The following is a 26774-nucleotide window of genomic DNA, read 5'->3' on the forward strand; positions in this document are numbered from 1 at the left end:
CTCTGTTACTATTTTCTCTCTCTTCTCCTCATCCCTCCTTTCTTTCTATCTCAGCTAAGTTCATTGGTTTCTTGTTGCTTTCTTCTTCTCTTCTCTTCTCTTCTCTTCTCTTCTCTTCTCTTCTCTTTATAGCTTTTGTCTTCTCTTTTCTTGTCCTGTCTTTTATTATTGTCTTTTTTTCTCTTCATTGGTCTTTTTTGCTTTTCTTTTCTCTTCTGTTCTGTCCTTTTTTGTTCTATCTATTTTCTTCTCATTTCTTTTTTCTTGTCATTTCTGTTTTATTTTTCTCTTTTTATCTGTTTTCTTTTCTCTTCTTATCTTTACTCTTTTCTTTCCCTTTATCTTTTTCTGTTTTAATTATTTTCTCTTCTCTATTCTATTTTTTTGTCTTCTCATCTTTTAACTGGTTTCCGCTTTTTACTTGTTTCTCTTCTCATCCCTTTCCTCTCTTTTCTTGACTTCTTCTCATCCCTTTCCTCCGTTCTTTCTTCTCTTCTTCTCTTTGGCTTTTCTTCTTTCTTTTATTGGTTTCTACTTTATTTCTCTACTCATCTGTTTTTTTCTTATCTTTTTTTTCTCTTCTCTTCAGAGATACATTTGCTTTCACTCACATATGAAAGAATAAAAGACTGAAAAGTGACAGACTGAAAGTGACTGCTCTATAATAACTTTGAAATTACACAGAAAGGTTGATTGCACTCTTCTCCTGCATGCAGTGACTACTATTGACTACTAAAATGTTAAGAAGACACAGACAGACACAAAACCATAGGACACTTTCAGGATTATGCTCTTTCTGCCAAGAAGCACTGAAAGTGCAGCTGCTGAATCATGTTTGCGTTCACAAATGACCATGTGTGTTCGTGCTGTTGTCAAACAGGTAGTCTGTAAAAGTTTAATTCATTAGCTACATTAGCCTCATAGCTTCAGTGCAGGTTTAAATTAGATTTAATACCAAACAATCCATTTAAGCTGTCACCTTTGTCTGGAGATAACAGCATCCTCAGCCTCCGTTGCCACCTTGACTCACCTGTGCAGATCCATATATTGCATCGAATTACAGGTACATTAAGGCACGGAGGAGCCAAGGTGATGAGATTTAGATTTGCAGTCCAGGTAGAGGTCAATAATTGTGCATTTGGTTTGAAGGACAGTGTAGAGTTTTGATGGTTAGAGAACATTAGGAGTGATTGTAGAGAGGGCAAAAAGATAAGCAGATAATCAGTTAAAAGTGACAAAAAGCGAATAGAATTGATGAACAACTAAACAGAATTAACAGAATAACAGAGCATAGTTGGATTAAGAGTTGAAGTAGTAAAACATCTCAATGTAGAATCAAAGTGCAAAAGGTAGAATTAGTGTGCAAAAGGTATATTGATATTAGTAAGACTTGAGTCAGTTTTAAGAGAGACTGAGACTGTGAGTGAGAGAGAGAGAGAGAGAGAGAAAGAGAGAGAAAATGATCAGATGTTATGTTGCTTTCTGACCACAGAGATTGCTAAGGGCAGGCATTTGTGTTTGAGGGTCATGGTGGGGCAATGGCCTTTCCAGTGAGCCATCACTTGGCGTCAGCCTCAGCTGTGTGTGTGTGTGTGTGTGTTTGTATTTGTGGGTCTGAGCCTCTGTGGAGACAGAACACTAAATGGAAAAGTATGAAGTCAGTTTGAAGTTTCAGTGCCTTTGAATAGGACGTCAAAGTAGAATCTGAACTTTGGTTGATTTGGCAATTTTGTATTACATTGCGATCTGTTATTTTGACGATTGTAGCACAATAGCAGTCAGTTACTTTGGCAGTATCATAGCATAGTAGTGATTGGTTGCTTTGGTGACATTGTGGCACAGCGATTGGTTACTTTTGTAGTATCATAGCACAGTAGTGATTGGTTGCTTTTGTGATATTGTAGCACTTAGCACTTGGTTACTTTGGTGATTTAGCAGCTTGTGGTGATTGGTGTCTTTGGTAATTTATTGGCAAAGTGATTGCTTGCTTTAGTGATTGGTTACACATAACCATGGCTAGCATGTAGTGATTTGTTACTTTGGTGATATTGTTGCATAAAACAATTGGTTGCACTAGCAATGTGATAGCCATAGTGATAGGTTGCATTGGCGATACTGAAGCACAAAGTGGTTGCTTTCTTTGGAGATATTGTAGCACAGTATAGTGTAACACAAAGTTTTGGTTGCTTTGGAGATATTGTAGAACAAAGTATTGGTTGCTTTGGAGATATTGTAGCACAAAATGATTGGTTGCTTTGGCAATATTGTAGTGCAAAGAGTTGGTTGATTTGGAGATATTGTGGTGCAAAATGATTGGTTTCTTTATCGATATTGTAACACAAAGCATTGGTTGCTTTGGTGATATTGTAGCGCAAAGTGTTTGGTTGCTTTGGTGATATTGTAGCATGTAGCAATTTGTTGCTCTGGTGATATAATTGCCATTTTGATTGGTTGCTTTGGTGACATTTTAGCAAAAAGTGATTGATTGCTTTAGTGATAGTGTAACATAGAGAATTGGATGTCTTTAGCAATATTGTAGCGACTGGTTGCTTTGGTAATCTTGTAACAAAGCAATTGGTTACTTTGGTGATAGTAGCACAAGAATTTGGTTGCTGTGGTAATACTGTAGCATTTAGTAATTGGTTATTTTGGTGATATTGTGGTAGATAGCAATTGGTTACTGCCAGTGTTATAGCAGGGAGCATTTGGTTGCTTTGGTGATACTGCAAAAGAGCATTTGGTTGCTTTGGTGCTATTGACCATGTAGCATTTGGTTGCTTTGGTGATATTGTAGCATACAGTGATTGGTTGCTTTGGAAATACTGAATGAACAGAATTTACAGCAATTCAGCAGAGAGGTAGAGAGGAAAAGGGAGAAAGTGGCTCAATGTATCTGTAAAGAACTGAATACCATTTGTGTGGGTTTCAAAGCAACAAGCGCGCACAGTTGCCCGCACACCTACTTGCGCATGGCCTTGCGCATTGTGTTTCCTCTTTCACCCCCACCTTCCTCCTCTCTCTGTCCTTCTCCTTCACCTTTCCTTCTTTTGTCTCTCCATCCTCTTTTCATCTCCCTCTATCTCCTCTATCTTGTCTCCATCTCCGGCCTCTAAGCCCTCCCTCTATCTCACCTCATCTATCTCCCTCTCTCTCTCTCTCTCTCTCTCTCTCTCTCTCTCTCTCTCTCTCTCTCCCTCCCTCTATTTCAGTCATTCGTCCTCTCACACATTTTTTTTTCCCTTTGGCTTTTAGTATTCACACCAGTCCAACTCTCAGCCCGTTCCTTCCTGCTCTCGCTCTCACTCTGTCTGGCTTTCTGGGTCGGTTCAAAAGAGCCTTATTGAAATGGGTGCTGAGTAGAATGTGCAGTGCAAAGCAACTCTCTCTCTCTTTCTCTCTTTCTCTCTCTCTCTCGTTCTGCAGCTCTTCCTCCTCCCCCTCCCTCTTTTTTTAAGACTGTCACACTCAACCTCCCCACCCTTTGGGTCATTTGACAATGTATTATTAGAATGTCCATTTGCATAGAATTGCATCAATGTAATACAGACAGGAGCTGACTTGTGTTTTTCAATATGCTCTCTTATTCTCTCTCTCTCTCTCTCTCTCTCTCTCACTCTCTCTCTCTCACTCCATCTTGTTCTCCTACTCCCTGCTTCTCTGTTCTGTTTCTTTTTTCCTCTCTTTCCACCCCCCTACCCTTCTCATCTTTCTATTTCTCTTTTGGTCTTTCTCCCTCCCTCCCTCTCTCTCTCTCTCCCTCTCTGTCTCTCTCTGTCTTCTCTCTGTCTCTCACTTCCTTCACCTCTGTCTCTTTACCTCTCCACTCCTCTTTCCATTTCTCTTTCTCCTTTGCTCTTGCTCTCTTCCTCCACCTGTTTCTCTTTTCACTTCCACCCCTTCTTCCATTGCTCCCTCTCTCTGTCCCTCTCTCTCTCTGTATTTCAGCAGTTGGAGAGGAAGGACAGTCAGGGCAGTTCTCAGCACAGTGTGTGTAGTCACCGCAGCACCCACACTGATTCTCCTGCCCGTGCGGTGCCCGCTGTACCCAGCGAGACACTGGCGGCTCCGCCCCCGGTGCCCCCACCCCCCCACCCAACCCCTCCCCAGTCTGCCCCCATTGGAGCCGCCCACCAATGGAACCCTCCAGAAGAAGCCAGACCCCTTCAAGATCTGGGCACAGTCCAGGAGCATGTACGAGAGCCGAAGTGAGTAGCCCTCTGTTTCTAGCAAACACACTTCAGACGTGGTATTGGAACAGTCCAGCAGGTGCTGCTTCATATGATCTGGACAGGAGTGCCCCAGTCCAGTCTAAAGGGTGATATTAGAGCCAACCAAGGCATATTGGTATTGGCAATATTGACCCCAGTTAAATTCTGTCCTCTGTTAAGGCATTTGCGCTCTTTTGCATACTGTATTGTCGAGGCATAGTAAACGGGGGTGTTGGAGGAGAGGTATGCACAGAGGTAAAATGTATCATGTTTGGTCATTTTTGTTTGCCATGGTGATTTTCGAAAATGCCATATATTTTCATCACAGAGAAAACCATTTTAGACCAGGAGTTCCTAATATTAGCATGCCGCATACTCATACACTCGATACACAAAACTATCCTATTCAAGGGCTTACTACATACCATACTTAAGGCGTAGAATGAGCAGGGTTCCCACACTTTATTGCACTGTCTGCACTGATTCTGCCTGTGTTTTATGTTTGCGGTGATATTACCAAGTTCTGGAGATACATATTTATATCAACATTATCTGACATGCTTGAAATTTCTATTGACAAAAATCCATGTTTCTGTTTATTAAATGGTCTTTCACCTTCACATTAGCACAAAAACAATTCATCTTTGCTGATCTACTTACTCAGTAAGTACTTGGATCAGGATCAGGGCAAACACAAAACATCCCTAATCTTTTTGTTTCTGAAAAACTTTCCGAGAAGTTGTTGCCTTGGAGACTGCTGTTGGAACTGTTTTCTGCTATTGGCAGTGGTCTATTAGAGCGCGTGCCTCTGAACCAAGGTAAAAACAAGATCAGTTGGAAACATTTTCCTCTTCTCATAGTCTTTGAGATCTGACAGCTTTTTTTCTGTTTTGGCCAGAGGACAAGCACAGTCTTCATCTTAGTGTATTCGTTAGTGAAGCAGCCACGTTCATGAAGCATGGCATCGTAAGTGAACTGTTTCTGGACCAGTCAGCCTCATATAGTTCAGATCAGCAGGAAGAAGTGGGAGTCTGATCAAAAATCACCCTGGAAGTTCAGACTGTGTTCTATTTTCACTCTACAGTAAAAACAAAAACAAAGAGAAAGAGCTGGCAATTTTAGGACAGGATCAATCACATTCTTAAAATAATTACAGCCTGTTAAAATACTGTTTGTTCTGAAATACAAGCAAGCTAGACCCCTGAGACTTAATTTTCTCATGAGGACCAAAATACCAGGTCATGCCCCATTGAAGTCTAATAACTTTGATCAGGTAGCTCATTTCAATTTTAGATATTACATTTTAGAAATGCCAACTACATTATGGCTAAAGGTCAGTGTCTAGGTACTTATTCATAAAGCATTTATGGGCAATGTGTGTCTATTTAACTAGGATGGGAATGAACAGAGGAGGATATACAGATATATTCTGGTTTGTCTGGCAAGGACATCCTACACTGAATGGCAGTCTGTGACTCAGTATATGCTTTCGAATGTCTGTAGTTTATGATTATGTGGGCAGTTAAAGTTTACTAAAGAATCAGAGTAGCATGAGAATGTGTAGTGCAAAGAAACTATGATGTTAAATGGCTCATATTATTGTTTTTAAAGTAAAAATTCGATATAGTATGTAAGTACTGCTAAAATTTGAACACATACCATTCTCGTGGTCTACACACTCCACTACACATCTATGAAAACTAAGCCACTGTTTTGAATTATTGTTTTTGTGATACCACAAAAAAACAATGCATTTATATATATATATACAGCAGTGCTGTTGGAGTTTTTAAACGCTGTGTCCACTCACTGTCCACTCTATTAGACGCACTTGCGTTGTTGGTCCACCCTGTAGATGTAAAGCCAGTATGAGCTAATCATCCTCTAGTCCTTCATCTCCACCATTCACAATGATTTTTTTTTAATGATGGGAAATACAGGGCAGTCTATCGGTTCAGTTAGTAGTGTTGAGGTAATTACTCCAAAAAATAATAGATTACAAATTGCTAATTCTCTCAGACTGTAATGGGATGATTTCCTCATTGCTTCCTACTTTTTTAAAACCCTCAAATGTCTGTACCACCCGGAAAGTACAAGAGAAAACCCAGTACTTTATTTAAAACACAATAGTCACCTAAGGCCTGTCACTATCTCTGCCTTGGAAGAAGACACAGGCAGTTGTTCTTGATTAAAATGATGAATGGCTGATGCTGTTTGAAATCCTAGACAGTACCCAGTAGAAACTGTTTAGAAACTGCTGCCTCAAGATAAAATCTTTTTGAATAAAAGGTAAAGTATGCAGAGCTTTATCATGAAAACGTAGTCAGGCCTGTTTTGGTGAGGTCAGTGCTCTATTTTTCTCAGCACTTTTTCTCATGGTCTTTTACCATCAGTTTCATATTAGTGTTCAGTAATAATAATTAATTAAGTTCTTATTAAGCTGACTTGAAAAAGCCAACTTACTGTTCTTCATTTTCTTATTATTCTATGATCAAGAATTTGCAGTGCTACTCCTCCTACAGCTTTTCACGCTAGAACCACCAAACTTTGCAGGAGCTTGTGTTTGCTTATGTTTCCTAACCTATCTGACTTCTGACCACACAATTTCTTTTCATAGGAATGAACGGGGCAATGCTCAACATCCTGAGTCATTTCACTTTTATAGTATAGTATAAAATGCTTATACACTGTAAAAAGTGTCTCATCAGATCTACTTAAAAAATTACTTCATGTAGTAACAAGTAGATTAACTAGTTTTATTCAACCTAAATAAATACTTTGAATAAATGATTCTTTCAATCAAAGTAATTTTTTGAGTTGAGTAAGACTAGTTCAATTGCTTGTTACCACATGAAGTAATTTTTTTAAGTAGATCTGACGAGCCACTTTTTACAGTGTAAGTCTGCCTCATATTCCACCACAGTCAGTTACACACTCTGTAGCCAAATGTTTTGGACAATCCTCTTATGTCACCATCATACAAGTATGCTAGCAACTCCTATAGCTATGGCCTAGCAACACCTTAGCAACCACTTGGGATAGCATAGCCACAGCCAAACAACTCCTAAGCAAACACTTGGGACAGCATACCAGTGGCATAGCAACACCTTAGCCACCACCTGGTATATCAGAGCAACAGCCTAGCAGCACCTTACCAACCACTTAGCATAGCATAACAACAGCTTTGCCTCACCTTCGCCACCACCTGGGATACCATAGCAACAGCCTAGTTACACCTTAGCAACCACCTGGGATAGCATAGCAACAGCCTCACCACACCTCAGCACCCATCTGCAATTCCTTTGTAATGGCTATGTTAATATTGTTCTCTTAGAGAGATATGAGTAATGCAAGTTGTGTCATTTTTATTAAGTCAGTAACTGTAATGTAGATACAGAATTTATACTGTAATGCATTACACTTTGTACCACATTATCTCCAACACATATCATTCCCAATTATGATATGTCTGCATTAAAGTAGTTAGTCCCTTGCATGGCTGTGGGCCTGTCGGTGAGCCCAAAGTTTTATTACACAATTCTATAACTAGAGTAGTTCAACCTGTTTGCATTGAAGTCCCTGTAGTTGCTGAATAATTAGCCTTAGTATGTAATAAGCCTGGGATTTTAAGGGATTAAGTAACAGCCTGTTTTATTCTAAAGTATAAAGAGAGGTTGGAAAATTGTCATGTAAAAATGAATTTTTTAGTACATAAACCCACACAAACCTCATAAGTGGACCTCAGGGGACGAAAAGCAAGAGAAATGTCAGAAATGGCCCCTCTAACTGTATACATACATGCAGAGGGACTACATTTTATTACTTTATGTGCCAAGTGTGTCTGTGCAGCAGGTAGAAATGCTCCTGGTTTTTTCATAGCAGAAGATGTGTAGGTGTCACTTGTAGTAAATGTACTGCTGATGTGGTAATCTTTGCACTCCCTGACACATGTCGTGTAGGCAGATGGAGCTGACACTGATTTATGTGAGCGTTTTCATTTTTAGCCTTCCAAACAGGACACTGGGTTGCATCAGGACTAAAGGGCTGATTTGAGTGGTTTTGTCTGAGAATGTCCATTTGTGTTTGTGTCTGTACATGTGTGTGTGTGTGTGTGTGTTAGGGAACTTGCGGTGTTTTTTTTTATATAGAATCTCCAAGTGCAAGTCTGACTAACACACTAATGAGGTTTCATAACTGCAAGGGCTTAGTGTGAATCAGAGAGAACTGCCCAAAGAGATTCTCTCTCTCTCTCTCTCTCTCTCTCTCTCTCTCTCTCTCTCTCTTCTCCTCTCTCTCCCCCTCTCTCTCCCTCTCTCTCTCTCCCTGCTCTCACTGAGTTATACATTATGTATGACCCTTTCGCATACTCCCACACACTGCTAGAGAAGATATGAGGAGCAAAGCTTAACTCACAAAATGTGATGAAATCTGCTATCTTATCAGTTCCTATTCACCGCAATAGTATTTTGTATTACAGTAAAGTGGCCTGGTTAGAAATAATGCAGAACAGGATTTAGACTGCTACTTATTCCATTATATAATCCCTCTCATGCCAACCATATGTTCCCACTCTCAAGTTTGGTTCTGTGTGTAAGTGACTAAGAAGTGGCTCTTATGTCAGACTTCCTACTTGTAATAAAAATGGAAAGGTATGTGTGGAAAGGCCCACTTTAAAGGGGCCATATCCTACAATTTAGTTTTGTTTTTGATTTCTTTTTTCTGAGGTGCACTTTTGTAACAAAAACAGTCGTAATATATACATGATTATATATAAAAGATTATATATACATGATCTTTTAGCATTAAACTGTTTCCAGTTTAGTTTTCTTATATAGATTCTATGAACTAGGGGTGAATGATCTATTTGAATGTGTTTACATCAAGAAATATGTATTTTCCATGACATGGGATTAGTCTGTAAGAGGGAACCCTAGATGCCTTCTAGGCCTCCAGTGAAGGTTATAAAATTTCTGTGAAAAATATGAAAAGATCTAGAAAAAAATCTGTAATTTTAGTTCATTTTTATTTAATATAGCCATCATGCTTGTTGTATCTAAATTCTACAATTATTGTAATAATACTGTTTCAATTTTATATTTTGGTTAGAAACAGAAAGGGTACATTCTTGAAATGCCAGACGGAAAATTATTATCTAGTTAGCTCTCCCAGGAGCCTATCATGTCAGAATAAACACTAACAAAATCTGGAAGTGACAGTGAAATCATTTTGGAACCAATTCTTGAAAAAAAAATCATCTAGGCCTTCTGGAAATCCTTTGTCTGTTGCAAGCTTTAAAAAGAAGAGAACACCATATTTCATCTGCACCATGCATTCGTCCACCCCTGCCTTTTTCACGTTTCATTTAATATTGATTATTTATTATTTTCTAAAGCTCAATTTTAAGTCTTAATAGTATTTTGAACCCTGAAGAAAACAAAAGGCTCATTCAGACATGATATACAAAATTATCTGTCATCAAGATATGAGGATAAAAAGAATATATAAATTAAAATCTACTTTTTGAGGACATTGCATTTTTTCTAGGCCTTTACATTCAACATTCAACATGTGACACCTTTAAAGCTGTCAACAAATTAGTAATACAAAGAAAAAGAAAATGAAGTTGAGTACTTGTAGCTTCCCCCCCAATCTTCTCTTATCACAAGATATTTCTCTCAATTCCAGCAGCAGGAATAGCTAGGTAGCTAACTGTCTTGCTGCTTTGTGCTGTTGTGAGCGAATGGCTAGCCTTTTTCTTTCCCAGTTAGTGAGTAAAAGGTGCCTGCTGCCACCTAATATACTGAAGTAGTGTTCATGCCATTGCTGTTTATACTTGACTGAGTGAAACGCCATTAGCTTAGCGCTAACAGACTACTAGAATCCATTATTGCTACTAACAGAAATTTGCATTATCATTGAAGTGATTTTGACTGAGTTTTGACATTTATGGCTCAAACTAAAGGCCTAGATCTAATAGTCATGGTTCACTGAGACATTGTGCTTTATATGTGGCACTGAAGTCTTCTGCCCTCTGAGTTATGAAAGTTTAAAGTGTGCAGTCAACTGTCCCTAAAGCTCATCTTCAGCTCTGGATTTGTATAGTAGCTTTTTTTACAAAGAGAGTAGGTCAGCTTAAGTTCAGTGTTTGCATGTGTGTGTTCGAGTGTGTGTGCTGGATGGCAGATTGTTCACTAATAGCAGCATTTGGTGCCTCCCATGTGCCCACTGACGCTGCCAGGACCCAGTCAGGCCTGCTAAACGATCCGCAAGGAGCGGCTAGGGCAGCTAAACGATCCACGCTGGGTTCCGGGCTGTGGCCAGACCTTTTTCAAACGAGCTGTGAGCCGCTCCCAGCTATGGCCAGGACAGTTAAACGATCCGTGCTGAGTTACCTGCGGAGGCCATTTTGTCATTCGTCCGTGTGAAAGCTTCATGCCTTTCTGCTCTTGTCCTGACTGGCTCTGGAGCCACAAGGGCCGAGTGGGCCAGGGGAGGGGGGCGGGAGGGCAAGGCAGGGCTAATGAGCTATGGGACATGTGACCCATCTGCTGAGTCTCTCTAACTTGCATTCATTCACTCATGCCTTTCTCACTCAGCGCTGTTTCAATAGGGCTAATCAGATAACAAATCCTATATCTTGATCTGATGTTTTCCATATGATGCAATTTTAATAATTATTGATCCTTTTCCAAAAACCTCTGGTCAGATTACATGTTTTGTTGTTTTTTCAAGTGAAAATAACACATCCACTATAGAAAGCTGACGTAAATATGGCTTTTTTTCTAATTTTAGTGCACATTTTCTATTTATTTCCATTATTATTCCATTATTTTTTAACATAGTCATAAACATAGATTGTATATATGAAATGTGCCATAACCTTTGCACAGACCACATTTAATGTTATCATATTTTCCCGATATGTGAAATTCAGTAAACAGTAAATGAAGCCTACATTCCGTTAAGCATGTAAAAGACACGAGGTGGGCAGTGCCTTTTTTCTCTGTAAAAAATTATCTGTCATCAAGATACAACATAAATACAAGTAAGTATAAATAACAATTATAAATTAAATTCAACATATTGAGGACATTGCACATTTTCTGGGCCTTTCCATTCAGCAATAACACCACTGTAGCTGTCTTAGCAGTCAACAAAAAAGCATTTATAGAGGGAATAAAGAGTACTTGTAGCCTTTTGTCCCTCAATCCTCTCTTGTTCCAAGACATTTGTCTCAGTTTCAACCTTAAGAAGCTACCTAGCTAACTGTATTGCTGCTTTGTGCTATTGTGAGTGAGCGGCTAGACTTCTTCTCTCTCCCTGATTAGTAAGTAAAAGCCATCTGGTGCACTGGAGTAGTGTTCAAAGTTCATGTCTTTGTAACATATACTGGTGTGAGAGCAGAAGGGCATAACCATAATATAATTTTATTGAAAGTCATGCCTGAACATGCATTCTTAAAATCAGATAAATAGTTAAAGGAAAATTTCACTAATTTTCCAAAAACAGTTATATAGAGTGGTTTAATGTGAAATGCTCCGTTCTAGAGTCACAGAGTCAGACTTGTTCACAGAGGTGATGTTTAGTGCCTCTAAAAGCTAACTCACAGAAAGTTATTATGTGAAATGCTTATGAATACGCGATTGATGCCCAATTGCACATTGTTTTACAATAGTTTTGAAAAGATTTTGGTCTAAAGTGTATTGTTCACAATACATTAATGGCAGAGGAGTAAATGCAAGCCATTGACAAAATAATCCCCAAAGAACACCAATTTTTTTCCCCTTTTACCGCTATCATCATCAACATTATATATAAAAACTCATGTCGGTCACTGGTAAATTTAAATAAAATGACTATGTTTACTCTGTAGACATCACAACCCCTGGTTCTTATCACCACCACTGTAAAGAAATCTGAGTCAGTAAGTTTTTCTACAGTGAATCATTTCACATGACACCTCTTTAAATGACTTTGTTTACATCTCAACCACTGAATTATGTAAAAATTTTTAAACATCTTTAACCTTGATAATTATTATCATTTTATTTCGTTTCATCTCAAATCTCCCTCCTCTTCAACATTCTTTCACTTTGTAATGTGTTTGGTGCCTACAATTCATAATCGAGTCTTGTGTGCTACCTATCTACATCTATCAACAGAGAGAGAGAGAGAGAGAGAGAGAGAGACAGAGAGAGAGATTGAGAAATGGTCCATTCTCATGTGTGATTTGCCTGGCTGGTTAACAGATTGCCACAAAATTGCTTTTGTCCTCCAGTACGCTGCTGGAGAATCCATAAGGGCATTGCATATGCATGCATGTAAGATGTATGTCTGCATGCCTGAAAAACAGCCTCCCAAATCTTTTAATCTTTCAATTTTATAATCTCACTCCTGTGCATAAAGGCAGAGGCGTAGCCAAGAGGTGGCCAGGAGTGGCCAGTTCCACCCTAGAATTAACCATGGCCACCCTTCTGGCCACTCCAGTTACGGAAAGTGAGGCAGTCTGCCATCATCAGTCAGCTATCATCAATAAAGCATTAATTATGCTTTATGTTGAAAATCTGCTATCATAATTAGTGTATTTTGCTGTGATAGCCTAAATTACTCAGCAGACGGTGAGTGAACGTGAAAGTCCCTTCAGCCGTGCTGCTCTGTGAGCTAAATCATAAAGTAGGGTATTTGATGTTGAGATGCGTTAACTATCAAAAAATTAGTTTGCCATAATAATTTATCACACTTACAAATTTCTTTTTGCAGTTGAATACATACATGTGTCATACATTACCTTACACAGTGCTGTCTGGCTAGCTTTCTGATCATTATGCTCATATATAACCTGTTGTGAATGCAGTCTAAATTCTATGACCTTTTTTTTTAAAGTTAACATTATGCACTGAAAAAGTTATGCATTTAATTTACTTTATTCAAATACATAATTTCCTCACGAATGAGAAAAATATGTTACATGAGCACAATTCTGTCTTTCAGTTTACTTTTGGAAATAGTTGTATTGATGTAATATTTTGTTCATGTGGAAATGATAGACAGATTTATTTATGCCATGTTAATACAGCTTATTATTATTTTTTTTTTAGCAGCGTGTCTCTGGGTCTTAGCTGGCCACCCCTTTCTAAAAGGTCTCACCCCTGCATAGAGGCCTCTACAAGCTGGATTTGAGGCCCATGTTTTACAGTTTTTATTAGGATAAGCTTATTACTTCTGATCAAAATCCATTACTAACCTACTGCAATTTCAGGACCTTTTTTCTAATAGAAGCAGTGTTGTAATGGCATTTGTGATTTTCTTTTAAGTTTCAATCAGAACACTAAAAATTTTGGAAATTTTAGAATGCTTCTTTTTGTTCACTTTAGAGGTAGGCGATGTGGCAAAAATATGAAATTGTAGTACTTAAAGAAACTTTCACGATACACGATATGTCACAATATTTATTTTTTCAGACGTCTGATCAGTTGGAACAGAGAGAAAAGAAAAAGTAATGCTACATAAAAAAGAATACCATCAAAAACATGCAATGATTTTCATTCAATAATTGGCATAGTCTGCACTAAATCCAGTTAAACGGGACTAATTTTGCTCTCTTTATAATGAAACATGCAGTTGTACAAGTATTGACAACATCCACAATATGTTCAGAAAAGTATATTGTATTATGACATAACTTGTCATATATATATTATATATATTCTTTTTTTGTTGTTTTTTTGGTATTCTGATTTTAACCCCTATAGGGCAGGGTTGCGTTGGTTGCTTATTCCCCTACTCTATAAATTGAAGATAAAACTGTAGATTTAAGGTACGATCACCTTGTATGTGCAGCATCCTGATGTCTAATCATGTGGATCTGTAATAATAGCAAAAAGAAAAGCTTCCTATTCTCCAGCTTCCATTTTCTATTATTTGCTTCTGTGTCTCTCTCTCTCTCTCTCTCTCTCTTTCTGACCTTGTTTTATGATCTCTAGAGAGATGGAGATGTATGCATTCTGTGAGCGTGTGTGTGAACATGGGAGCAAAAAATAGATATTAAAGGAACAAAGACTGTGCATGAATGCCTGAGTGGGTGGCTGCCTGTACTGTGTGCATATTTGTATGTATGGTAACATTGTTAACAAACACTAGAAGTCAGTAGGCACCCAAACATTTACTGTAAATATATGACCACATCTTCTCTTAACCCACTCAAACTGCATCTTCTTTAAGGTTGTACAGACACATTAGGTCTTGCGAACTATAAAAATGAACATAACTTTACCATGTAGCTGAGCACTGTGGGCAGCAAAAGTGTTCTGACCCCTCTTCATGTGCACGCAGGCATATGGACACTACAGATGCTCTTTGTGATTTCTGTTGTTTTGCTTTATAAATAACTGTTAATCTTGAATTTTCGAACTGAAGATATATGTTTATAACGTATAACAGAAATTATGACCATCGTCTAGAGTCCATATGTCTACATGATGTGTTTTGTTTTTATTTTTATAGTTATACAGGCAAACTTTACCCTAAGGCAAATTGAGAAGTCTGCACAACCGTCGTGATCTAGATGCAGTTTGAGTGGGTTTGGAGTTTTGCGGGATGTAATTACAGAAAGCACCTGGGTGACTATTGACTTCTGATGTTTGCTAGGCTTGTAGCTCCAGTGCTAAACTAAAGTAGCAGAATTTGGACAACAAACATGTCTTGGATGATCTAGTACTTCTGGCATAAGTCACACAATATAATTGGGTAAATTTGATTTGCTGTTATTGCATTTTTCTTTTACCTTTAAAGGAGGTTTGGTGTTTGTGATTACTGAACAACTAAACATGGTTTAAGGCAAGTCTGAATGATTTAGGCATGCGGTTTGCACAATGCTAATTAGTTATTATAAGCTTACTTAGCTAAATTAGACTTGTAGCCCCAGCACTAAAGGAGCAAACTTCATGCACACATATGTACATACTGTGGCTGATTAGCACTTTTCGCTGACAATTTTATTAGGCTTAGAGTAAGATTACAGGGTTATTAGTTATCATTTTCAGTACATAAAGATAATAACCTGTTTTTGAGCTGAACTTTGTGAATTCCTTGTCCTCAGTTTGTTTGTCTTTGCTGTATTTTATTTCTTTAAGATTATTTGTTTTTTAACTCTTTATCAATGTGTGTTTTTAGTGCCAGACTCTCAAGAGCAAGACATCTTCCTCTGGAGAAAAGACACTGGATTCGGCTTCAGAATCCTTGGTGGGAACGAACCTGGAGAACCGGTGAGAATTAAGTGAACTTTCTTGGACTGTAGAAGCGGTTTTGTTTTTTGTCATGTATGTTTCATGTTTTTGGGGTTTTGTTACATGAATTTTTTAGCTCAGGTTTATTTTTAGCTTGACTGGAGCAACACTGAACACAGTAACCTGCAAAGAGGCAGCGTGAACACCACTCTAATGCCAACTGTTGTCTTAGAGATGGGATGGATAACAGCAGTGTCTTGTAGTTGCATCCAATTTTATGGCAAGCAGAAGATAAACCCAGTATGTCAGTCCATTGTAACCCTCCATAATTCAGCTATAATGTCAGTGAAAGGGCGGATCTGCTCCTGATAAAGTCTGAGCTTGTTCAAGATGTTCCTATTATGCACATAAACAACAACATACACCATCACATCTGTAATATTTTTATGATTTTGAGGCTTGGCTTGGTTTTATAGGTTTTATAGTACAGCTTATGAAAAGGGAAGAGGAGCTTCAGGGCCAAATTTTAGATTAATGACTCAGTTTATGTCTGCAACCTGTTTATGATGATCTTGCAACAATTTATGGAGGAATTAACTGGTGAGTTGAATTAAGCACCATGACTGCACCATAAAACTGCAGCGTAGAATGTACTCAAACATCTGGCTGAGAAAGTGTCCGAACAGAGTGGAACGTGTTCAGTCCCCTTAAATTTCATCAAAGGAACCTCAACTGAGCTTAACGTTTCACTAGCTAGTGAGTTTTGTTGCATTGACTTTATGCTGAGTGCAGTATGATGAGTGAAACATCCTGAAGCATCCTCTCTTCTCCCATCCCGTCCTCTCCCTCTCTTTTCCTCCGCCTCCTCATCCTCTTCTGTCCCTCTCTTGTTCACGCTTGCTCTCTCATATAACATTTTGGACTTATGCTGTCCTCTCAGAAAGGGATTAAAATTCATCACAAACATAAAAATCCTCTCTTCCATGGCTTTCAAGATTATCCACTGAGAGTTTGATCATCCCACTTTTCTCATCCAGAGAAGCCAAAAACAGTCAAACAATGTGTTTTTGATGACACAGCTAGGTCTGACATCCATGTGTATGACATATATGTAGCCTATGGAACCTAAAGGCTCCCATAACCTCTTAAAACTCTAGGCTTATTATTTAGTTACTAGTCTCAAGACCTATTTTTTGGGAAATGCTATAGTTTACTCACTAACTACTACCAAACTACTACATCAGTTATTTATTTACAAGATTGAGGAATCAAAGTATGGTTAAAACATAGATAGAAGACAATAAACAATGTATTTTTTTACAGATCTACATTGGGCACATAGTGAAGTACGGGGCAGCGGATGAGGATGGACGTCTGCGCTCTGGGGACGAGCTGATCTGTGTGGATGGAACGGCCGTGGTGGGGAAGTCTCACCAGCTGGTGGTGCAGCTCATGCAGCAGGCGGCCAAACAGGGCCACGTCAACCTCACAGTCCGCCGCAAGACTGGCTATGGAGGTACACAGACAATCATGCATACGCATGCACTACCATAAACATTCAGTTTAGCTAAGCTTAATTTAGTTTAGAAGTTTGGAAGCCAAAAGGAAAAGCCATGTGTAGGTGATGTAGTGTAACAAAATAAACTGGATGCATGAGAGTTCAATATATAGTTCAATATATAGAGCTAGGCCTTCAGTTTGGGCAAAGAATGTCAAATCAAAAATGAGAAAAAAACACCTCTACAGTAATAATTTCTACTAGCAATCTTAAGGGATTTCCAATAGTATCAAGCTAATGCTGTTTCACTTGAACTTTTTTCGAAGTTTTAGAATAAACACAGACATTTGAAACTTGTAAAAGATGTTCTATATTTTTATTTGAAGCATGTAACAGACATTAACATGTATCTTACCTTGCATGTAGCAATTTTACAGTGATTCTCTCAGTAAAAAGTCTTCAATGACAGCTGCTGCTGCTGTTTCCATTTTGAAAAACTGACTGAAACCTGAATAGAGCACAGCTTATATACACAGACATTGATATGTCTGGGACTTTCAGGAGGCCTAGACTGACAAAATCGGTCACCCACTGTGAATAAAATGTTATTGGTTGACTCTACTGTCACATTCCAATTGTGCTGGTAGTTAATCTAACATGTGAAGCCTTCTGTCCATCTTCTTAAGGCCTAACCAATGGGAGAGATCTAAATATCACAGAGAAACAAATCCTGATTGGACAGTTTTTCCCTAGGTGTTTTAAACTTAAGGGGAAAATCAAATTTTAAAAATTTCTACTTAATTCAGTTGATCTGGTGTAAACAAAGTTATTCAGAGTGAGTTCATGTGAAGTGGTTAATTGTAGAGAAAGTTACAGGGTTCTTTACAGTGGTGGTGATAGGATCCAGGAGTTGTGATGTCTACAACACAAATATGTCCATTTTATTTACTATCCATTTTTCTGTGTTATATTGATAAAGGTAAAACAGTGATAAATCAATAGAGATATTTTACTGTGGGGACTATTTTGCCTTAAAACGCCATGTATGTACTGCCATGATCGTGTTTAAAAAAAATAATTTTAGGCCAAAACCTTCTCAAAACAGTCGTCTCGTTCGTATTATTCAGAATATACGTAACCATTTCATGTAATAACTCCCTGTGAGGGAGCTTTTATAGGGCATTGAACTCTTCAGATGTCTGGTTCCTATAATCACCTTGTGAACAATTCTGGGAATGGGAGGAAAATAGGAGTCAGTGGTCAGTAGGCCGGTATCAGTGAGTGCAAGATGAAGGCAGGAGATGTAGACAAAGAATGGCTTACACAAGAGACGAAAATTAATGCTGTTTGTACAAATGTAGGAAAGGCTGATGCATGCAGGTAAAATACATACAGCCTACTGCATATAACCAAGGAGAAAAACACAAAGGCAGAAAAAACAGGCATGCACTCACACTTAAAAGCTTACCTGCTTTGACCTAATAGTTCCTGCCACAAACACCTGCATCCCTCTCTCCTGATAGTGTGTAAAGGTGAAGGAGATGTCCCCCCATCCCCTGCCTCGTCCCACCACAGCAGCACACAGGCTCCATCTCTGACCGAAGAGAAGCGCACGCCTCAGGGCAGCCAGAACTCCCTCAACACGGTCAGCTCAGGCTCGGGTTCCACCAGTGGTATCGGCAGCGGGGGTGGAGGGGGCAGCGGAAGCGCCGTGGTTGCTGTGGCTCCAGCCGCTCTGCAGCCCTACGACGTGGAGATCCAGCGTGGAGAGAACGAGGGCTTCGGCTTTGTCATCGTCTCGTCGGTGTCACGGCCTGACGCCGGGACAACATTTGGTAAGAGTTTGAACCTTGGATAGGGATGTGGTTGCGGGGGTTGCATATTCAAGGCTGTTTGAACTACAGTACTGTGCACATGTCTTAGGCCCCCTGAGAAAGTATTTGACGTAGGAAGATATATGAAGTTTTGACTTTGGTTCATATCTTATTGTCAATTTTGGTAGAACATTTTCATTATCAAGTAAAGCCAGAAATGCACAGACATGAAGAATTGAGAGATACAGTGGCGTTCAAAATTCTGAGAGCACATTGAAAATCTGGAATATTTTTCTATGAAACCTGGAAAAAAACAACAGAATGTTTTCGAATCTTTAAACAAAATGAACACAAAGAAAAGTTATGACAATTCAAACGAATTGCACTATTTCTGTTATTCGCTGTTCATATTGAAACAGTTCGTGAAATTGAAATATGTGCTCAGACGACTCTTAGGTGGATTCGATCTCCTGTGGTCAATGCCAGCTCGATTACACTAGAGTACAAGTTATTAAAGTAAAATCGGGACATACCAAATACTAAGAAATCATTCAATGATTCTACATATAACTAAAATTATAAATTGATAAAATGATATCATCATTTGTAATTTAAACACTTTGTATTCCAGTAGAAAAGAATGCAAAAGAAAAGCATTTAAACCAATGATCTTAGAGTTTGGGAGAGAACTGAAACAGAGGGAGGTGGCAGGGAGGAGCACTGGGCTGCATTGAGGACAATAGTCTAACATCAAGACATCAAAAACCTCTTGGAAAACAAGGAATGCTTGTCACTTATAACTTTATTAATGTTTGTGTTTATCCAAGTAGTGTCAACATTTTTGCTAACATGATTAATTATTAGCGCCACATATTTTTTAACACTGCTAACTCGTTTTTTGAGTTTGACCCTTCAAACAATCCATAGTTCTAGCCTGAAGCCCTGCTGTTCATGTGCTGTTGTTATGACTGCAACTGTAGTCCTCTCATTCAAATACGGCTCCTAAGTGGCAAGTTCCATTGATGGCTCTCTTGACAATGGGTGTTTCCAGCTACTGTGCAGGCTGTGAATTTGTTTATCACCGAAGTACACTGAGTGCTATATCATTTTCTGCATCACTTATGAGCAAAACACACCTGATGACTCTGGCAACATTAGGAACTTAACACCAGAGAACAGATTCTGGAGACGTTCTGGGACAATGTTTGTAGGAGAACTATGGATAAATCAACAAGCAGCAAACTAGCAAAAGCAATAGCAAACTGGAACACTCCAGTTATCCTCAAAATAAGACATAACATGGTGATATGACAACGAGTGAGAGATTTTGCAGAGGAGTTGCAACATAAATGTCGGTGTTGAAAACTGCATTCACCTTGGGGTTGAGGTTTAATTTGAATTAATGAAAGTGTGAATACATTCTGATTAAGCTTATTTTGTCTCCCGATATACACTACATATCCAAAAGTATCCAGACACCCCTTCTATTAGTTGAATTTTAACTACTTTAAGGTGAACTGATTGCTGACATAGGTGTTTAGTTGCGCACACACCTTGTATAATCTCAGTAGCATTGCTAGTAGAATGGAACGCTCTGGAGCAGCCACACATGAGCCTAACTTCACCATGACCCAATGCCAAGCATCGGCTAGAGGGCTATAAAGCCCCCCAGCATTGGGCTGTGGAGTTCTCTGGATTGATGGATCACCATCCAATACCTTTAGGGGTTGGAGATTCTGGTTCTGAACTGATCATCCAACATCAACACCTGACCTCACTAATGCTATTGTTGCTGAAGCAATCAAATCCTTACAGCAATTGTTTGACAGACCTAGTTTATTCTAATATTATATAGCAATTTATAAGCAAAAACATACTAATTTTCTAAGTATACAGTTTAAAACAGTTTTTTTTGGCTTGCCTAAGACATTCGCACAATACTGTGTGTGTGTGTGTGTGTGTGTGTGTGTGTATGTTTACACACTATAGACATGCACTCCATCATTATCATACGTTCACCTCTCCTGCTTTCTCAGCGTGGAATTGGTGTTTACTGAGCGCAATCTATAGCTGTCTACCCTGTTTAGACATAACAGCAAATGACAAAATAACGTCAATTACATTAGTTCCAGTTCCACTAAAACGGCAGTTTAGAGAGGAAGGGCGAGAGTGCGCGTGTGATATGGCACCGCAATGTCGCCGCAAGGTCTCGTCTGTCAGCCGATGACTTCCACACTTCTGTGGAGAATGATAATGATCTCATCGTGGCACTCTAGAGCGAAGGTAATTGATGAGTGTTTTGAATGGGTCGGAGCAGATGTGGCTGTGTTTGTGCAGTGTCTGGGCTGTGATCTGTGACTGCCAGGTGTGTGTGTGTGTATGTGTTTGTCTGTTTTACAGTTAGAGTGCTGCCCTTTGCTTTATGCCCTTTCTCCATGTTTTATATATCTTTGATGTTGTACGATGTCGTGAGTTTTCACAACAGAATATGTTCAGTATTATAACAGTGTCATGTTTCTGTTACCGTTAATTGTCATGATGTTTAATGTTATGATCCCTAACTAGAGTACACAGCAAAAGTTTGCATGTGACATTTTACGGACATTTTACGGAACAAAATCTGTCATGACAACTCATGACAGCATATGACATCTGACATGACATGTTTCTGGCATGGTTATGTCAATCATATGTAGCAGCGTTCAAGTAAAATTTTAATTAGGTAAAATCTTAATCTTATTGTACTTTAGATATTATTTTCATTAGTACTTCCACATGAAATGTTTGCATAATGTAAAAGACAGCTGCAGTCAAAAAGTTTAAGGAATTTAAAAAATGCTCTTTTGTATGACATTATATATGACTCAATCATTATCTATCTATCTATCTATCTATCTATCTATCTATCTATCTATCTATCTATCTATCTATCTATCTATCTATCTATCACTTCATGATTTCCACTATTGGATCAAAACCTTGTATATCGATTTTAACATTTTTTTATTTTAATGCACTGTTTACCAGCTAACAATCATTAAATAACTTGAACGTATCATGTCAAATTGGTCTCTGAGCAGGTAGGAAGGACCTCCCACTACCCCCATCACTCAGCATGATGGTAGGGCGCGTCTCTGGGTGGGTAGAATGGCCCTCTCCCACCATTACTCAGCATCTATTAGCTAATGTAAAATTACCTAAACAAAGGACATTTATTCTTCTCCTAAAAAGTCACTATTTTGGAGATGCAAGGTTTTGATCTGATGGTGTCAGTACGTTCTCTGCCTTGAGCTTTACATTGTTCCATGATGGCTCTTTATCAGCTCTCTGTCTGCTCTGTGATTTAGGTCTGATCTGTCTACTTTTAGCAGATTGTCAGTTAGTGTAGGAGAGGGGTGTCCAATCTTATCCACTAAGGGCCAGATTTTCATTCCAAACAAGGAGGAGCGCACCTGAGTCCACTTGTGTAATCAGTTTGTCTCAGTCTTCAACAACCGATCAAGTGTACACCCACTTTGTTGGAATGAAAACCTGAAGCTACACCTGTCCTTTGTGGCTAACCTTGAACTCCCCTGCTGTAGGATTTTCTATAAATGAAGGCCTGTATTTGACCAGCATATCCACTTTTTCTAGTTTGAGGCTTGCCATTTCGTTGTGGTTGCTTTTGATTGATCTAACTCATCTACAAGCACTAAAACAGTGTTGATAATAAAGCCTATATGTAAAAGTGTGATTTGACAATTGCACTCTTTTAAATTGCAATTTCAATATAAAAATACTTCCCTAGAACAGACAGGGGAATAGAAAAAACTTGTATTATCGCCAGTGGTCAGTGCGGTCATGAATTAGAAGTGTACATGAGTGTGTGTGTCTGTCTGAGAGTGAGAGTCTGACCACTACGGAGTCCATCTATCCTCAGATCCTGAGAGACGACAGAAACTCAATTACTGCACATCCAGTCATCTGTCTCCCCATTCTGTGTGTGTGTGTGTGTGTGTGTGTGTGTGTGTGTATGTGTGTGTGTGTGAGCGTGTAATGATGTCTAGAGGAGCAGCTGTTGCATACTGAGAACTTGTATGATTAGAGTTGCCCTGAGCAGTGTGTTTTACATGACAGTGATTTATAGGTCTCCCTCCACATACACAAACTCTACTTTATCCATGATTTACACATCTGGAGCTCCACCCCCACTCTTATAACACATACATGTCAACCGGCTCTTTGATTTAAAGCTGTGCGTTGCAGCGAATTAAAGGGATACACACATCTCTACACTGCTTGGTGGTGAGGGCGCTGTCCAAGCTGAATAATGACTCTGCATTGCTTTTCACAGTTTTAGGTCACTTTTCTTTCTGCTTTCAGCTCAACACCCTTTTCACCTACCCATGCTCTGCCCACAAAAGTCTTTTGTAGCAACTGTTGAAAGTTTGGACAAGATTTACAGAAAGCTGAAACACTTTGAAGTTGCTTCAGCCATAATACAGTAATGTAACCTTAGCCGTAGTACAGTAGCGTAGCTTCAGTAGTGTTACAGTCATGTAACTTGTATTAATTGCAGTAACATGATTTCAGTAATGCTACTGCAGTGTAACTTCAGCCATGTTATAGTAATGTAACTTCAGCCATGCTAAAGTAGCGTAACTTCAGCCATGCTACAATAAGTGGTAAAATAGGCTATGATGTTAAATTAGTTAGCTAACAATGTTAAAACAGCTAAATCCTGTGAACTTTCTGCTTATCTTATCAAATGTTTATCCCTAAAAAACTCAATACCATGACCTGAAAACTAGGTCCATCCTAAGAGTGTGACCTTTTACACGTATACAAAATAAGTGTCATTTGAAATTTATAAAACACTAATTTTAAACTGTATTTTTTGACAATGTGTAATACAATACAGTTTCTCATTAGATTGAATGAAATTTTTGCCACCCTTTATAAAGCTTGTCCATTCTAGCTACAGTCGCTATGAAAGAATGTATTTATTTGTGGGGGGAGCATGTACAGGTCAGTTGAACGGGATCTGATTTGGATGGGTAATTTGATTGAATGGTTGGCAGGGCTATAAGAAGGTCTCGCTTGGTTGCCTGGTAAATTAATTTGTTCTTTCTTTTTCTCTTCTTCCTCCACTCTTCCCCATTTCTTCCCTAAATCAAAATACACAAACATCATCTCTCCCTTGTATACATTTCCCACTTCTTCCATTCTCTTTTTGCTCTTTTCTTGTCTCTGTCTTCTTTTTTTCCTCTCTGTCACACAAATACCCCCCCACCCCCCATCCATTACATTCACACACTTATGTTCCTGTTGACATGGCAGCTGGAAATGCATGTGTGGCCATGCCCCATAAAATAGGTCGCATCATCGAGGGCAGCCCGGCGGACCGCTGCGGGAAGCTGAAGGTGGGCGACCGAATCTTGGCCGTCAACGGCTGTTCCATCACCAACAAGTCCCACTCAGACATCGTCAACCTCATCAAAGAGGCCGGGAACACGGTCACCCTGCGCATCATCCCAGGAGATGGTGAGTGTGTGTGAGTGTGTGAGAATTTATTGCAAGTAAATGTAAAAAAGCTGTAGATTCCTGAGTAATTAAGAAAGCTATATAAAGCTATATAACAAAGAGTTTAAATTAAAATTATAGTAAAATGTACATTCAGTATACCTTGCATGTGAAATGTGATTCAATCTCTAGACAGTTTATTTGACAAGAAACTACTATAAATAGATAATTACAGTATTTTGGTTATCATTTAATTTCAGTTAATGTGATATTTGTATTTATGAGGTCTCATTTGAAAAATATTTGGAAAAAGACCCTCCAAAACCTTTGCATCTTACTATCAGTGTACTATATTAAACCCAGACCTAATGACTTCATGATTTAGACAAAGAAAGGAAGTGAATATAAAGTATTTATAATGAAAAGACAAAAGCTACGCATCTGTTTTCACCTTTCACTGAAAGTAATATCGCGAGCCTGATTTAGTGATTGTGGGCCCCAAGGCAAAAGACAGGAATGGCGCTTCCTAGATGCACATTTTTTCTGGGTTCCCAAGTGATGCAAATTATATCTTGCCTAATAAAATCACCTTGATAAAATCATCAGTACATATATGATATCTAGCTGATATATCTAATAGAATATTATAAGAATAAGAAAATTAAGGGAATAAGAAGGCCATTCAGTCAGAATATTATGTAAGAATTTTATGTAATGCTATGGCAGTGTGACTTCAGCCATGCTATAGTAACGTAACTTTAGCCTCTCCATATATATATGGTTATGTAGATGTCTTTGCAGAGGTGTGGCATCACTAACAACATGGAATAGTTCCCTATAACCATGGGGAGCAGGGCTGCATTGCACTGAAAATAATTGCTAAAATAACAGCTATTTTTAAAATATGTATAGATTATTTAACAAAAATACGTACAGTATATTTAATGTGGATTTTCAGCCTTTGCCTAATGAAAATGGCTACAATGAATAAATTAGAGAGTATAATATGAACGGTTGTTGTTTATCGTCACTTTTCTGTGATATAGCTGTGTTATAGCGGTGATCTTCCAGTGGAACTTCTCGTAGTTAGCTGGCTGCGGTAGTCTTTCTGTCCTTCTATGGACTAAAGCAGATTAAAACCTCTGACCAAAATGTAAGAAGCAGGTTCTGCACTGCCTCGTTGTGGATAAGTGATCAAGTGAATTGATAAACTCTCATTTACTAACTATCCTATAGTTTTTTTACTTTTTCATAACAAATATTGAAAAATTCTGACTCACCCGTATCATTTTGTGACTTCGTGCTCTTTCCCAACAACTTGAAATATCGAACAAAACATCTTAATATACCTTCTGGTGTATAGCCTGTAGTATTTCAATCTACATTATATGTGTTATTTCTGAATATAATAACAGCAAATATTAATATGACACAAGCAATACAGTGAGCAGTATTGTAGTGCTTAATGAATGTGTATTTTCATGTCTTATGGCTGAATAAGCTGCAAAAAGGAACTGTGTGTGCAGTGTGAATGTATGTGTGCCCAAGGACTTGTGTGTGTGAGCCTCCCAAGAGATGTGCATGAGGGAGAGTGCAAACATGTGGGCTGGAATGTGTGTGTGAGCGACTGTCTGCATCAGCGTGTTTGTGTGTTGTGTGTAACCAAAGTCTGTTATTCAAATGTGTTGTTTTATTCATGAGCTTGCTGTGTTTAAGACAGGGCCTGCTTTTGCCCTCCCAGTGACCTGTATTCATCACCATAACAACAACTGTCATTACTATAACAATGCATCGCTATAACAACAACAGTTGCATTATGGTGACTGTTGCTTATTGCCATGACAACATAAAGCAATGGAACTGATCAAAGAAGCCATTAGACTTGGCAGCTAAGATTTGTTAGCGGATGACATTGTCAGACAGCAGACAAAACTGAGCTAATTGTTGGTTTGCGATGGATAATTACTCAGCACCATTGGTTGTATTCCATAAACAAGGACGGAATTACAATACAGTGTTATCCTGAACTTCTAAAAACATTGACTTATTCTTACATGCTACTTTATTACTGACTCATACCTCGTACTTCTACTCAGTGCACCTACTTCAGGGGTGTCCAAACTTTTTTTTAAAAAGGGCCAGATTGTACCATGTCAAAATACCTAAGGGACGAAACATTATTCACAAATAATTGAAAATATCTCTTGGTAAAAATTATACAAATTATATGTAGTCTTGGCTAAATAAAGTTCAGTAAACTAAGATGCAGGTCTAGTCAGAGAAGAAAAGCTCTTAAACTTTAGCTAGTGTCATTACCACAGTGCAGCGCGTTACACTGTAAGGTCACAGTAGTGCTGCCACCATCAGGTGAAAGGAAAAACAGCAATGTACTGCATCTAGCAGGCCACTTATAACACATTCTTAAACAGCCAATTAAAATCTGTCCGCGGGCTGATTTTGGCCCCAGGGCCGGACTTTGGACATCCCCGAGCTATCTTATGTCCACCAGTGTACAGTTACAGATCGT

At 38.7% G+C, this 26774-nt stretch overlaps 1 protein-coding gene across 1 annotated transcript in view; it reads left to right on the top strand.

The window, feature by feature from the left end:
- LOC118813393 (membrane-associated guanylate kinase, WW and PDZ domain-containing protein 1-like) overlaps positions 1 to 26774 on the top strand; it is a 195164-nt gene that overhangs the window by 151798 nt on the left and 16592 nt on the right. The window contains 6 exon segments of the mRNA XM_036578708.1: positions 3946 to 4083; positions 4085 to 4205; positions 15381 to 15472; positions 16757 to 16949; positions 18455 to 18766; positions 24065 to 24268. Coding sequence (XP_036434601.1) covers positions 3946 to 4083; positions 4085 to 4205; positions 15381 to 15472; positions 16757 to 16949; positions 18455 to 18766; positions 24065 to 24268 — 1060 coding nt within the window.

This window comes from Colossoma macropomum, unplaced genomic scaffold (assembly GCF_904425465.1).
Source record: "Colossoma macropomum unplaced genomic scaffold, Colossoma_macropomum, whole genome shotgun sequence".
NCBI classification, from domain to species: Eukaryota; Metazoa; Chordata; class Actinopteri; order Characiformes; family Serrasalmidae; genus Colossoma; species Colossoma macropomum.